The sequence below is a fragment of the Kwoniella dejecticola genome, chromosome 11 (assembly GCF_000512565.2).
Source record: "Kwoniella dejecticola CBS 10117 chromosome 11, complete sequence".
In the NCBI taxonomy this organism is placed as follows: Eukaryota; Fungi; Basidiomycota; class Tremellomycetes; order Tremellales; family Cryptococcaceae; genus Kwoniella; species Kwoniella dejecticola.
Window position 1 is genome coordinate 953,653 of NC_089311.1, and position 15,451 is coordinate 969,103.

Genomic DNA, 15,451 nt, shown 5'->3' on the forward strand with positions numbered 1-15,451 from the left:
TGACAAGTCCATCTAACTTGATTGTTGCTTGTCGCGACTGGATTTAATGGGCCCCCAGATAGCTTGACTGCCACATGGGATTTGACCTGCCTTGCCAGCGAAAATAACGCCGAGGCGACTGGCTGATGGTGCCCCACGCGGTAAGATGCGATAACTGGCTCGGTCTCAACGTTCACCTTGCTACAGATGATGATGGCCGTTGTCGCAGGCATATATCATCATAAACCTAGCTGAGCCTTCGTGGTGGAGTAGTCTTCATGACCTTGAAATCAGACCCAGGCCCCTCGAAACTGTCAATACACCCCAGCAGACTAGAACAATTCAGCAACAACAACAACAACAACAATAACGATTTCAACCCGACTTATATCTCTGGTAACCCTCGACCGAGAGCAAACAATGGCAGCGCATCGATACCGCTAGATAGCGGAGCGAACAGCGTACCTCTTCGAGATAAGATAAGAAAACGTCGAGTCCCAGTCTGGACACTTCCTCTAAAACCGCTCAGCAGGACTGCTCAAGCCAAGAAGAAGGCCGAGAAGAAGCGGAAAGCCGATTTCTACGGGGGGAATCGCAGTCCTCGAGCTGAACGGAAGAAGGCAACAGCGAGAGCTCGGGCAGCTGCGATACGTAGAGCCGAGAAGATCATAGAAGAGAGGGAAAAGAGGAAAAACGAGAATAGCGGAACAGCAGATGCCGATGACCCAGACCGAAGGGATACCTCGAATGATCACGCTGAATCGAGCACGACTGCGGCACCTAAACTTTCCAGGAGCGATACAGGCCCAGATCATAACACCAAGAAGCGGAAAGCAGGAGACAAGGGGAAGGAAAGAGAGGGTAACGGGAAGAAGAGGAAGAAGAGTAAACGCTCTTCAAGCAATATAAGGGACCGCAACGGTCAAGCGAATCTAATGTCGAACGGCGTCAGACAATTGTGCCCGCTTGAGTTGCAAGCAGTTCAGGCGGAGGAGAAAGCGTTGAATGCAGGTGGGTGATTGAATGTTGTCCTGAAATCCGAGGAACTCTGTCTGACATTTGCCCGTCTCTCAGCCATTCAGCCCTCGACATCAGGGTCAAATGCTCAAAACGCTGTCACCATACAGCCTACGCCTGGACCTCCCACGGACTCTTTAGTCGTCGTGCCTGCAATCGCAGATGCAGTACAAGAACAGACCGAAGACTTACCGGAACCTCACATAATGAATGAGCAGATCCGAAATCACACCATGGAGCTCACTGGATCGAGCGATGAACGCGTGCTGCCTCGCCAAGTGGAAGCGGGACCATCGCGACGGCGAACTCATCACGTACAGTACCCTGTAGGCGGAGAGTCATATGATACAGATGGAGATGGTATCTTTGTCAGACCTGAATCGGAGGAAGCTATCGATATTTGGGTAGATGTCGCTCTACCGGATAATATGGCTCTGATCAAGAAGGTAGAGGTGAGCATGCAAACACATACATTTGCTGGGCGCCTGACTGATGTTGGCTCGTAGGCTGAAGGAGGTCAAATATCGTCCGAGCATACAGACGAAGCCACCCAATTGATCATTCTTCATCCAGCAAGCACCTACTTGTTCGATATGTACTGCCATCCCGACTGGTTACGGCCTCGCGCGCGAGAGCGATATCGTGCCAGGCAGGCTCAAAGCGGAACCGTAGACGAGTTATGGCAGAAGAAAGTTCTCTTGAAATCTCATTGGGTAGACAAATGCTTAGAAGCTGGCAAATTCCTGGGACATGACGATGAATGGGGTGGCTGCAGAGCTGGTGGACCTCCCGTTGGTATACTGATGTCAACGGAACCACCAGGTGCTGTGCAGGAGGAGACTAGCGGTGAAGGGGATCAAGCTGCCAATGGCGATGGGGAATCTCACGATCAATCTGAAAATGTTGAGAGCCCAGGAGATGTGCCGGAACCTGACCAGGGGGAAAGTGGCGGTCCTGACAGGATACCTCCTTCGGACGACAATATCGTTGTTGATGATGCGAGTCTTCCAGTCATCGCCGAAGCTCGATCTGCACCAACAGCTGTCGGCGATGTGTATGAGGTGATTGATATTCCCACAGCTGAGACCGACATACTGCCTACTCCCATCACCGCTGCCAGTCAGACTTTTCCGAAACACTTCAAAGCCATATCTCTCTCACAACTACCTTCCGTGCAGCCTGCCGACATTCCAGCGATCGACTCGTTAGACGAAGCTACCGAAATTCTGTGTGGAGAAGTGGCTGATCCACCGAGTCAAGCCGGTCCGTCTAGTTCCGCGCAAAACGCTCCAGCTCAAGATGCATTCGCAAATCCTCTCAATGACGCCGGTCCGTCAGATTTCCTACAAAACGCTCCAGCTCACGATACAATCGCAGAAGAGGAGAAGCCAGACCCTGCTTTACAGAAGACGATGTTTTCCGGGTTGAAATTCTGGGTGGATACCACTTACCCCGATCGCATACCGCTCATCAGGCGAATCAAAGTATGTCAATGATCCCTTCTCCCGTAATTTGTGATGGTGAGCTGACACTTCAGACACTAGGGTGCCGGCGGGGAATTGGTCACCTCGTATCCCGAGTCTACTCATGTGCTCATACACAATTACAAGAATCACCAATGGCATTCCATCGTTGAAGGCTTATCCAAGCAAGGGATCTGGTCTGTGAACATGTCTTGGATCAGCAAATCCCTTGATCAAGGCAGGAGACTGCACGAGTTCGACTTTGCCGTACCGCACGGTGTACCATTGAGCGACAGAAAGACGGCCAAAAAGGAGGAGGAGAAGCCTGCTCCGGAAGACGATGACAACGCAGAAGAGATTGAGGAGATCCCGCCTGAAAAGATGGCGGGGATGTTTGAGCGAGAGGACAAGATGACCAGGAAAGGCGGTACCAAACAGTCCTTAGCAGCTTTCATGGCCTCTAAAGTGGGTCTTCTCCGTCCCTGCCCGATTCTTCGCCAGTACCTTGAGCTGAAGTGCAGACGTTAGTATGGGGTGTATAGCGAAACCGATTGGTTGAAATTGTACAAACAATGGATCAGAAAGAAAGGCCGTTTCAAATATCTGAGCACAAAAGCGGAAGCCGAGTCTTCAGTACCATCGAGTCCAGTTGTGCCTGCGCCAGCGTCAAGAGAAACAAGTTCCAGTCAACCTTCTCCTAAAAAAGCGAGGCTCACTGGTCCTGCTTTGACAACCGAAGAGTTGGTTCGGATCTTTACGGAAGAATTGCCAAAACAAGGCACAAAGAACAACACGGAATTCGGTATATACATGAATCAAAAGGTGAACTGCAATCCATAAACCTGTCCTAAGCTGTCAGCCAAGAAATCAGATAAATGAAGGTTGGCCTGACGCTTACAGATTCATGAACGATAGTATCCGGCTTACTCAGCAATAAGTTGGACCGCGCATGCGTCTCAATTTAGAACGGGGAAAGGCCGGTTTGCCAATATTCCGATGGACCCGTCAATTTCGAAATCGAATGTCAAGGTCGCATTGCCGTCACCGATACCCGAAGTGCCTTCGAATAAGAAGGCATATACAGACGAAGAGCTTGTACAAATTTTCAGTACACCCGAGGTGAAACAAGCAGGGTCGAAGTCTTTTAACACATTGGGCAAAGATCTCGCTGCGAAGGTGAGCCGACAATGAAGGCAGCCATGAATCTCAGCTGATGAATGAGCGAATATCAGTATGGAGTGTATCACGTTACTACCTGGGCTGTACTGTACAGCGAATGGACCCGCAAGACCGGTCGATTCAAGCCTGCTGCGAATGGAGGTACTCCTTCCGATCCCACGAATTATAGTACCCCTCTCGAGGCGCCACTTGCGTCGCAAGCAATCAGACGGGGTTCGTCGACTTCCGCGTCCACCAAAGCCAGTTCATCATCGTCGAGCAAAGCTGCTGCTGCCCTTTTATCAGAAGATGATGAAGCCGAGGGCGGATCCTTGACTACAGAAGAGAAAGCTGTCATCTTCAAGGAGAGAGAAGCAGAATTTACGGATCGGAAATTATCCTCGATCGAGATTGGTCTCGTCCTCAAAACCGAGGTAAGCTGATAATTATCTTTTCCAAGAGCATTCTGCGTGATCATTCAGCAGAACTGATCTACTGGATGGATAGGTTGGTATCTACGCTCGTGCTACTTGGCGATTACAATGGACAGCTTGGTGGCGCAAAGAGGGGGAGTACGCAAGCCTGCCGGAACGATTACAAAGTACTATTGCAGCGAAAGCTTATGCAGATCAGCAATTGCCCTTCCGAGGAGGTAAGCCTGGTTCGAAAAGCGGGTCCCCATCTTCCCCTGCTATCGCAGATAAACGCTCTGTTTCGCCTTTGAAACGACCCAAGAAGATCCAAGAAAGGATACCGTACACGATGGAAGAAGAGAAAAAGATGGCGCAATACATCGCTAGGTATCGGGGATCCACCCCTAAAGCACCTTCGGCTTGGAATGCATTCGCTGCTACTGTATGTTAAGATTTTCTTACGACTACGACACTTATTCTCGTAGTTGTACGCTTACTCTCGCTTGTTGCTTTTAGTATCCGGCGCGGACGGCAGGGGCTTACTCTCAGCATTATAGGGAGTATCAATATCGGATAGATACTTACAAACCCGAGATCGATGCTGATGCCATCGGTTCGATGGATGTTACATCTCACAATGTCAGTGGAAGTCAGTCGAGACCCGTTGAAGTTGGTAGTGAGGATGAGCACGGGGATACACCGATTATGGTGATTGACGATGATGACAATAATGTTATTTCAATTGATTAATATACATCCTGAATACGGAATTGTTGTACTTGTATGCAATACCTTTGACCATGCATTGTAATCATGTATCATGTCAAGCTACGCCCTCTCCATTATCGTCGGGCTTGAGGATGATCCGCCCCGGTTCCGTATAAACGAGGATTATTTATCGAGCAGTCAGCTGACATTGTCCACACTCCTTTATGCATCAAATGCTGATGACTGCTCCGGCCTCGCCCTCATGCCTCTCGGCGATCTGTGCACTGCACACCGAGCAGCGCTAAGTTGCATCGCACTACAGACAGAGGGGTTCAGAGTGTCGCCACCCAATCATGTATACATTTATACACCTATAGACTCCATCGCATCTACTTTACCCCCCATCTCTGTGAGGAGCACCCCGGTTTAGTCCCAAGAGCGAGTACTTTTTACGTTATTCCTCGAGTACGGCTAAAGATCAGACGGATTGAACGGAGTAAGCGGTTATTTGTTTACTTTACACCTGCAGGACCATCAATTTAGCCGGACACGACGAAAACCAATCCAAATCAAGCAATATTCCATATATCCATCTATACCCTGGTTTCCTCATCTCATCTTCTTCGTCTGATTCATTGCTCATTGCTTATAACTACCCTCAGTATCAACATCATCGCATCTCATATACTCATACACTATCATCTGAGTAAGGCAGGCTGCTGTCTAGTCCTTAAGAGTCGCAGCATCCGGCTCATTCGCACCGGTACCGCCCAAGAACACAAGAATACAGGAACGTTTGTAAACAAATTTTAGTACTCTGCAGCATCGGGTCATTCGTAAGTCAAGTGACCACCTACCTTTGGCTGTATGCCTTCGCGCACAAACCACTCTACACTTCTACGTTGGTCGGAAGACCGAGAGACGGTCATACGGTCTGTTTGCCAACGTAGTCTTTCGTGTCTCTTCTTTCGGAAGCAACGCTAATACCCTCTCGTTTTTGGCGGATCTTCTAGGATGCTGCAAGGTTCTTCTTCCTCTAATCCCAGACCCGACATAACGTCTTCCCCTCCTCCCGATAGACAATCACCTGCCGCAGCCTGGATATCGCGACTCAATGCCCCGAGATCGACAAGCTACGATGGCGGTCTCGGTCTCAATACACACGGAACCGGTATCTCCGCGTTAGGGTATGGTAATGGAACACCTGACAATGGTTTGATGGTGGTAGATGAGAATGGTGCTGGTCCTTCCACTCCTTCTGCAGCTTCAGATCTGCGGCGAGCGACAAGTCTGAGAAGCGCAGGAATATATGGCGGAGCAGGAAGAGAGATAGTCAGCTTCGGAGCTGCCGGATCAAACCTTTCATCACCCACCACAGCGGTCCCGACCTCGAATCAGCACTTCACACCTCCCTTGGCATCTCGCCACGCTCTTTTCTCGCATCATGCTACCCATGCCGCACCAGCATCTACGGGCGGTGTACCATCCGTCAATTCATCCGACCAAGCTCCCTCGTCACCCGCCTTCATGTCTGATCCCGGACCTTCTGGACCTCCTTCGCCATCGGTGTCCGACTTATCCTCCAGCGCCTTCTCACCAGCTTCAGCCTTCTTATCAGCCTTCTCGTCTCAGATGTCCTTCAAGCCAGCTCAGAAGATTATCCCACCAGACGGGGAAGGTGCAAGAGTATCAGATTTCACTCTAGGCAAAATCGTAGGAAGAGGTGGATTCTCGACTGTCCGCAAGGCGACTCACAATATAAGCAACGAAATCGTGGCGTGCAAAATAGTCAAGAGAGATGATCTTTCAGATAGGTCAGGATCGTTAGAGAAGTTTGAAGATGAGATCAGAATATGGCAAAGTCTACCACGACACCCGAGCTTATTACCCTTAGTCGAAATGCATCGCACGCCGACTGCAACCTTTTTATTCTCCCCTTATATGAATGGAGGGTCGTTATTAGACGTACTGCAGCGGGAGGGTGGATCAGACAAGACGGCTAGAAAATGGTTCCCTGGCGTCGTCGCTGCGGTACAAGTCCTGCACGAGGGATATGGGTCATTCGCAGGAGGGATTTTACATGGTGATCTGAAACTAGACAATTTTCTTGTGGACAATAATTCAGGTGCAGTCATGGTAGCTGATTTCTACATGGCTCAAAGGATTGATCCATCAGAGTCAAATTCGAATTTGCCTGTGCCCTCTATCCCTCCTCCCCTTGCACCTGGTCATAGTCCGCTCGGAAGACACTCGACATTGCCATCTGGCTATCACCGCGGTCCGCGAATGTCATCGCCGTTACCTGCGTCAAAATCGCATCATCGTCCGAACGAACACGCTTTACCGGACAACATCACCCCCCATCCCATTCAGCCATTCCCTTCTGCTTCTCTACCTTACGCACCGCCCGAGCTTCTGCGTGCACCACCTGCCGGACCCTCACTGGCTCAGGACGTATGGGCGTTGGGTATAATCCTCCACGCCCTACTTACTGGCAGGCTGCCCTTCGTAGACGCTTTCGACCCGAGGCTGCAGATGAAGATCTTAAGGGGATCATGGGAAGAACCCCCTTTCCTAGGTCGGGAGTGGGCCGAGTGCCTACATGGTTGTTTAGATGGCAATCGAGAGACACGCTGGACTGTCAGAAGAGTCAAAGAAAGTGATGCGGTCACTGGTTGGGCAGAAGTGAAATCTCGGAGCAAATCGAGGAGTCGATCTAGGGCAAGGATGGGTATGGGTGTTGGCGATGGAGGAGGACTGCTCGATTCGCGACGGAGAGACGGTAACAGTCTCCAGGTTCAGCCTGTGCCGATCGGATCTCCGTTTGGCCGGGGCCGACAAAGGGGACATTCGACAGCCTCGCAAGGGTCTACTTCCGCATCGAGAGATAGGAAATATCAACAGATCCCTCCACCTCATACCGGTAGTCTCTCCGCCATTGACAATCGCTTAGATCCGTTTACCTTCACGTCCGGTCACCCCGCCGCGCGCAACACTCATGCTCAGCATGATGATCCTCGACAGTCTAGGTCACGATCTGCTAGTGCATCAAGATCCAGATCTAGTGGCTATCGTCCCATGTTCACACTTGACGCACCGGACCTCGTCAGATCGCTCGAAGCTGTGGACAACAATCGTGGGCGGACTGCCAGACGTGGCGAGACCAATAACAGCACTAACAACAATTACCATCCAGCCACGGCTTCAGCGATGCAGAATAATATGGCTATTGCTGGATTACCTTATGCCAGGCAATCCGGCGAGATCTCCATAACGGGTCTGCCTATCCCGGGATACAGCAAATCTCGATCCCAATCTCGCAATCGACCAAATCTGCACGTTCAACCTCAATCTGCGCCTTCGCATCCTTCAGCGTTCACCGCGGCACCGTATCTCAAGCATGGGAGCGCTCAGGGCAATGGGAATTACGAAACGTCAGGGAGAGGCATAGGTATGGGAGCAGTCCCGTCGATGTCACCTACCAGATCAAGAGATCTGAGTGGATCGAGATCTTCACGATCTAGTCAGTCACCCTCGGTGAACAGGGGAGGACGGAGTCTGAGCAGATCGAGAGATTCGCCCGTTTGGGAAGTACAGCAAACTCCCACCTCTGTACCCGGCACGCAGCCTGAACGGTATTTGTACGGAAGAGAACTGGATATGGTTCATGAGGAGAAAGGGAGGGTAGTCCACGAGGAAGAGAGAGGACGCACGGGACGAAGTAGGAGTAGAGGTAGGACCGGAAGGGGGTATTAGGTAAATCCATTCAAACGCTCAACGGGGTGAGATTGCAATAAATGCCTTTGCGGGTATTGGGTGTTCAAGGTATCACCAAATGATGAGAGAATCAAAGAGCGATATGGCAGTAATATCAATCAAGTATAGTGTGATCGTCTTTCTGAAGCATATTATATACTATCATGCATGTGTGTATGTATGTACATATTTGGGCCGAGCCTCCATACACTTTCTCCACCTCACCTCTCCTCTGGACGGTCGGCGCAGAGAAGAGAGTAGAAGATCAAGTTGAGGGCGAAGCAGGCCGAAGAACCATGCAAACACCTTATTTACAGCTTTCAAACTTACTTGTCGCATCACCGTCCATTTCATGCAAGTGCATGCATATGCAGCACGAAAGCACAGCAACATCAACAACATGATAAAAATCCACTCCGGCCCAGCTGCGATCTCACCTCTCGCCGGAATGTGGCGGGACCCAAAGGAGGGGAGGAAAACTTCACACGCGCCCCGATCGAAAGTGGCACTTACGGCGTATCCTCCGAAAATCCTTCTCGAGCTTTTTTCTCGTCTTCTACCGCTTCAAAATCGACGATTTCGATGCCAAAATGATCCTCTTGATCAGGAGAATGCATGAGAGCAAAAAGATCGACGTTGACATGATTCGAACATGCGAGCCAAATGGCACGGGTTGAAGAGGTTCAAAATTCTAGACCCGCCGAATAACCACTATCGCACAACGCCTTGTGTTTGCGCTGGTTTTTGGATTGGTCTGCGATATACATATATACGCTTGTCCTTTGCTGGTTATCCTCTCCTGCCTCTCCCCTGTATGCGTCTACCCTTGGCGTGTCATGCTATATGCAATTTTAAGCTCGTGTATCTGCGAAATTTTGCCCATGCAATTGTACCGGACGATGATGATTTAGGTGCCACTCCAGTCACTCAGCTTGGAAGGTCACGTGATGAGCGACATGGTATGCTTGCCACTCCCGTCGTTGATAACCGGCCAGATATTTTAAATGTATGGGTATTGGTCTTCTTGCCCGAACACTTCTTCAGTGAGTCAGCGGCGCAGCGCAGGAATCAACATGTACAGACCTGCAAAGAGGTCGTTGCGGTAGGTGACCTATCCCTTCTGCAACCCAAAAACGCGGCTGTCCCGCTGACAATCATTGCTAGGCCGCTCACTCGTCATAGCATCATCTCTCCCCGTCCCTCTCTTTCCCCCGCCCTCGCCCTTGCTCACACTTCGCCCCGTCCGACTCCCGCTGCATCTTTCCAATCGATACCGTCCATCCGTCTGTACTCGCAGATCACTCGACGAGGTCCGACATCCTCCTCGCCTGCTTACCCATCAGATACCGAGTATTCCGATTCCACCGTTTACGCCCTATCCTACATCTCCCGAGTAATCCGTTATATCCTGTATGGCATCGTCGCTCTCGGCGGAGTCTCGCTAGCCACATTCGAAGGCTTGCATCTCTATGTCGAGAAGGTACGTCTAGCAGCACCGTCTCGGGACGGGGCGAATGACCCGTATGGGTGGATTGGCGAGAACCAAGGTTGGACGGGCGGATCCAAGGGAGGAACGGATCCTAGATTAGGTCAAAAAGCACGTCATGCTCTCAGAGGAGCTTGGATCTGTCAAGAATGGGGAGCAGGTGGATCGGCCTCATCAACACTCTCCAAAGCTGCTACAGGAGGTAATAGCGCATCGTTCCACCCCGACTACGTAGCTGTTCGAGGAATGATCGGTAACAATACCAACACTCCCGACGGAGCTGGGAACGGTGGGAGACAAAGCGTAGATAGGGGTTATGAATTAGCTGAAGAGTTCATCAATCTCTCGATCAACGAAGCTCGCAAGAAAGGTTTAGTTTTCCCTCCGAATCTGTCTTCGGGGTCTACATCGGCTGGACCGCCTGCGGCGAAATTCGAGAATACGCATGGGGTTCCTCAAGGTGATCCGACTGTATTGGATTTATTGCTTCTCAAGGCCGGTATACTGGAAAGGATCAATACGACGGACTCCCTACTACATGCGAAAGACCTATATCAACAGGTATTGAGCTCGATGAATCATGCTCAGGACGAACAACATTTACATAATCAAGCGAGGATCATGCGATTGGCAGGCAAAGTAGGAGATCTAAGTGCGAGGACGGGCAATTCGGATGTAGCCCTCAAATGGTGGTCATGGGGATTAGACAAAGCTGGGATACAAATGAACAGTCAACCAGCTTCTGGTTTCAGCCAAGTCTTCAAGGAGGTCAAGAAAGATACCAAAGGATGGTTTGGTTTCGGGAAATCGTCGACTAACGCAGCGTCATCACAAACAGCCACACTTCCTACTCCTTCCACTCCGGCAGAAATCCCAACGACTGGTTTGTCTCCTGCTATTCTTCGAGCGTCAATATCCCTTTTGATCTCAGCCTCTGCGCACTTAGCCACAGGTTCGGCGCTCGATTCAGCTTATGCACTTCAGTCTCAAGCATTATCCCTCATCCCACCTTCGGCAAAATCAGTTTCGTCCGATCTAACATCCTCTTCAGCAGGAGCTGATGCATCATTACATCAAACATGGCTTCAACACCGAGCCGCTCTTCTTCGTCTGCACCAAGCATCCGTCTTGCACGCCCAACGCTCAGAATCAAAATCAAAGTCAGATTTGATTGAACCCGTTCAACTGATTAACGAAGCTTCGAACTTATCCGAGACCGTAATCTCATCAATCCAAGCACTTCCATCTACATACACCACACCCAACTCATCCGCACTTACAGCGCCTTCCAAGCTTTTACGCAGAGATGCCTTGCTCACTGGGGCCGAGATCAGTTATACCAAAGCTGTCTTCCTGGAAAGATCTTTGCCCTCAACCTCGACCTCGGCAAAGGCGAATGTGACGGAGGAGCAGATAGGACAGTTGGAGCAGGCTGCCGAGTGCTTTGAACGTGCCATGGCGCTCAACGTTCTGGAGAGTGGAGTGGAGAAGAAGGACGGGGACGAAGTGGGACAAGGGGAAGAATGGGGTAAATACTGGAGAGGATATGTCAGAGTCCGAGGTAAATTGGGTAAATTGGTAGATCCGCCTGAGAAGGCCATATAAAGTTCTGCGCTTTACGAGCATATTATGTATCGATTACACGTATCACAAATCGTTCGAACGAGATGTTGATACACGAGAGGAGCTTAATCCACGGGACAATATTGGAGTTGGCGGAAGAATTGTCAGTATAATCGCTCTGATGATGAGAGGCGCCACGTCGTTCCTTGTGTACTTGCACATGCGTGCCTGCCTTGTGTGAGCTCCATGCATTAGTACTCCCACGATCGCACCCAATTTGTTGCCGCGACAACATGTTCTCTCTGCCTTGATCAGCCAAAAGCCAACCTTCGATACCGAACAGTCCGCTGTCTGAAGCCTGAAGCCTGGGGGCAATGCAGTATGGTCATACATCCATCGTCATCCTCTTCCTGTTCGTATGTAAGCGAAAGGGAGGTAAGAGATCCCAAAACTTGCGACTCCTGCTCTATCCTAATCCTAATCCTAATAAACCATTTCGTTATTTCGGTATCTGGATTTATGCGGATGCTTTGGCTTCTCGGACGGCTTTGGCGGAACCTTGAGCAGCGAATCGGGCGTTTCTTCTAAACTGTTTGTGTAAAAAAAGTAAAACGAGTCAGCTTGGGTTCTCCTTACACCGTCTGCACATGATTGATCAATCCGCCATCCAGTCATCTGCTTTGCCATTGTTGAGAATCCATGAGGAATTGAGATCCTCTGTCCATGCTCGCCAATTCGCCAACATTCAGCACTGGTCCTCTTCCTATCTTTCGGACCGTGCGAGACTCTCGCTCCTCTTTTCTAGATCCGCGCACATTTCTCCCTTTCTACGTTGATGACTTCCGCCTATAACGACGTTCCAACCTTTCGCCTATCGTGCTGTTCCCAGCGGTACAGCTAGCAGATATGCCCGATAATGTTATGCCGATCCCTGATCAAATGAGAAGCGACCATTCTCCTCTCCTAGTCCACTCTTCGCAATGGCATCCTCCTTGTCCTGCTCTACTCATCGTTTGCCCAACACACCGCTCATCCGTTCGTTGTACAGCCTCCATTTTCACCGGTTCACCAGGTGACCGCCTTCTTTTACAGTCTACCCAATCCACACGAACGATCATATTCCGCAAAGACTAACCTTAGGATCAACACCTTTCATCGACTTGTACTTGACGGTTTGGGTCCTCTTAATACCATTCTTGTGGGCTACGTGGAATCGTCAAGAGTCAATTAGCCTCAGCACCAACATGAACTTCTTCTTTTCCCTCCCAGTCTCTCCTTCTCCCTCTCTCCTCTGTTCTCCTGCTCATATGAAAACACAGCTCCCATGCCTCGATCCCGCACTTTCAACTAAGTCCATTTCCACCCTTTTCTTCACTCAAGACGCTTCTTTCCGCATTTTATGCTCGAATTCGACTGTAAGGAAGACTCACCCTTTTTGTTTTGGTTGTGGGCTGTGTGGTTCTTCGATTTGGCCATCCTGAAAAATCTCCTTTGTGGGTTATTTGAGGGCTAAAGAGGAGAGAAGAGATGAGACAGCGAAGAAGATAGTCTTGATAGCGACGACGAGGACTAGGACGAGGACTCGGTAGGAAGGACTGCACCAAAGCGGATGCAACACCACAGGAGAGCAAGCTCGTGGACGGAATCAAATTTAAGGGGCAAGTTCCGCCTTCACCAAAGAGGACAAAGCGGATTGAGAGTGGCAGACTGTTTAGCGTCATTTTAAGTCCGAAGATTGAGGGTAATAAACGCCGATGAGCACGATTTCTTCTTTGAGTACGACTCTCCTCTTGAAGATCTCACTCGTTGTTGTCACACATATCCTATCAGAGGAAGACTTCGGTGACTGTAGCAAGAGCAGGCTAGGCTACCTGAATCAACTACAGAAATAGGATGTAGGGGTAAGGTCTTCTTGACCTAAGTATCACGCTTCATGGCTTTCAGTACAGGTGACCAATGAATCGCTAAGAAGACACATCGACATCAAGTGGACTGTCTGACTGCATGTCTCCCAGCAATCTTCCGATGCGTTCACCACACATCTCTCATTGACCGTATCGAGCAGGAAAGACAAGTTTGAGCACACTTGATACATTCACAGAATGCTCACTCGCGTATGTCTACTGCGAGCTTCAGCCATCTATTCGACACGCTGTGCTCTCCGCCTTGATTAGCTTATAAAGCGGATCTCGGCTGCGGGCGACTTGCGCATTTCTCATATTGTCAGACGAGGAGCGACAATCGAAGGCAATGTCCGCGTCATACTACATGAGCATGTGAGCAGAAGAGAGATAAACTCCTCGCATCAATTGTCCGTGGAGTAGAGTAGCATATAGTATGTAGTTGATAAGCATGAGCGTAATGTCATGTCGTGACAAACCAAAAATAAACTAGCAAATATGGAAGAGAAAAAACAAGAAGAATCAATTGTCCGTTGTATTCAATCAATAGTCAATAATAACAGATTGATAGAATACAGATTTCAAGGTCCACAATGCGTCGCATTCACTACTCCACGTCAAATTGGAGCGCGTGTCTAGTCGTCTAGACGAGAGCGGCAGCAGCGAGACCGACTACACCGACAAGGGTCGCTAAGAGGCCAGAAGCAGCTACGGGGGATGCACCTGAGGTTCCGGCGGTTGTAGTACCGTTTGACTATTCATCATATTGCATTCACATTCATCAGCGTTCTGCTCCTCGTCTTGGTCTTGGTCTTGGTCTTAACCACGCTTGCCGCTACAGCTAGGTAAGATGCAGGCAGGCGTTAGAATGACTCACGGAGTTAGGGATATTTCCAGTAGCAGAAGCGTCTGTCGAGGTAACAGTCACGGCCGAGGAAGTACCGCTCAGCGTAGTCGGCGAAGTTCCAGTCGACGTAGCTGACCCAGAGGTGGAAGATGAGGAAGCAGAACTTGAGGATGACGAGGAAGAGGAACCACCTGAAGTGATGTTGAATTGATTCGATTGGGCGAGGATTGCAGCGTTGCTCTTTTCGGAAGTGACGAAGTTGATCTGGAACGCAGTTCCCTCGGGCCAGTTCCCGTTAGGGAAAGTGACGGTCGCTGTGTTGACGATGTCAGAGGATCCGGTAGATTGGTTGGAGATCAAGGTGACAGGTGAGTCGGTGAGGAAACCGGCCTAAAACATCAGTAAGGGAAAGGTATTGGGAGTCAGCACAATGGACTGACAATACCGAGCATTGTAACGAGATTATGGGGATGTAAAATGTGTGAATTTCGCAAGGACCAGATGGGGCAGAAGCTTTGGACTTCATTCAGAGGAGCATATAGACAGTCCTTCGCAATCACATCCATCGAGGAGTGATCAGGCGTGTGGCCTTCTCTGTTCCAAGGGCTTATAGCGAGCAATCGCAGATCTGAACATTCAAATCGCGACTCACCTGGTTGACGAGCTGAACGACGAAAGAATCCGCATCAGTCGAGACTGCTTTCCACGAGATAGTCTGACTCGAAGTCCCAGATTGCCAGACGGTGTCTCTATCAGGAGATTCTACAGTGATGGCTCCAGTCAAACCGAGGGCCGAGAGAGCAGCGAGGGCGGCGGTGAGTTTGTACATCGTGGTGGTGGTGGTGGTGTGGTTGATACGACTAGGTGATTGGGTAGTAGTAGGTAGACTTGCAAGTTGTTGACTTGGTTGTAATGAGTGTATTCAGATGGATGGTGAGCACTATATGATACTATCTGTCGGATTTTGGAATAAGAAAAAGAAAAGAAAGTGAGAACAAAGGTCGATGTAATGAGATGATGGATTGAATCGTGAGAATTGTTGAGGAGATAGATGTTCAGGATTGAATCGGATTCATGTAAACACAGCCCCACTCAAAATCAGTCATGTCCTGCCTGAGTGAGGGTTCCTTCCTTCTTCCCTTATTCCAAGGCGAGGCACA

At 49.9% G+C, this 15,451-nt stretch overlaps 4 protein-coding genes across 4 annotated transcripts; 3 read left to right on the plus strand and 1 right to left on the minus strand.

Moving 5' to 3' along the window:
• Positions 1–257: 257 nt before the first annotated feature.
• On the plus strand, positions 258–4,780 carry I303_108487 (uncharacterized protein; the record flags this gene model as incomplete). The annotated part of the gene is made up of 9 exons (XM_018410464.1): positions 258–990; positions 1,054–1,448; positions 1,503–2,480; positions 2,541–2,924; positions 2,988–3,281; positions 3,375–3,635; positions 3,692–4,051; positions 4,125–4,472; positions 4,547–4,780. The coding sequence occupies 9 exons, from the start codon at positions 258–260 to the stop codon at positions 4,778–4,780; spliced, it is 3,987 nt and encodes a 1,328-aa protein (XP_018260273.1).
• A 972-nt stretch (positions 4,781–5,752) lies between these two features.
• I303_108488 (uncharacterized protein) lies at positions 5,753–8,494 on the plus strand (the record flags this gene model as incomplete). Its single annotated transcript, XM_018410463.1, has 1 exon — positions 5,753–8,494. The coding sequence occupies one exon, from the start codon at positions 5,753–5,755 to the stop codon at positions 8,492–8,494; it is 2,742 nt and encodes a 913-aa protein (XP_018260272.1).
• Positions 8,495–9,567: 1,073 nt separating this feature from the next.
• Positions 9,568–11,585, plus strand: I303_108489 (uncharacterized protein; the record flags this gene model as incomplete). The annotated part of the gene is made up of 2 exons (XM_018410462.1): positions 9,568–9,596; positions 9,659–11,585. 2 exons carry the CDS (start codon positions 9,568–9,570, stop codon positions 11,583–11,585), a joined length of 1,956 nt encoding a protein of 651 aa, XP_018260271.1.
• A 2,502-nt stretch (positions 11,586–14,087) lies between these two features.
• On the minus strand, positions 14,088–15,120 carry I303_108490 (uncharacterized protein; the record flags this gene model as incomplete). Its single annotated transcript, XM_018410460.1, has 3 exons — positions 14,088–14,198; positions 14,322–14,681; positions 14,944–15,120. The coding sequence occupies 3 exons, from the start codon at positions 15,118–15,120 to the stop codon at positions 14,088–14,090; spliced, it is 648 nt and encodes a 215-aa protein (XP_018260269.1).
• Between the last annotated feature and the right edge of the window lie 331 nt (positions 15,121–15,451).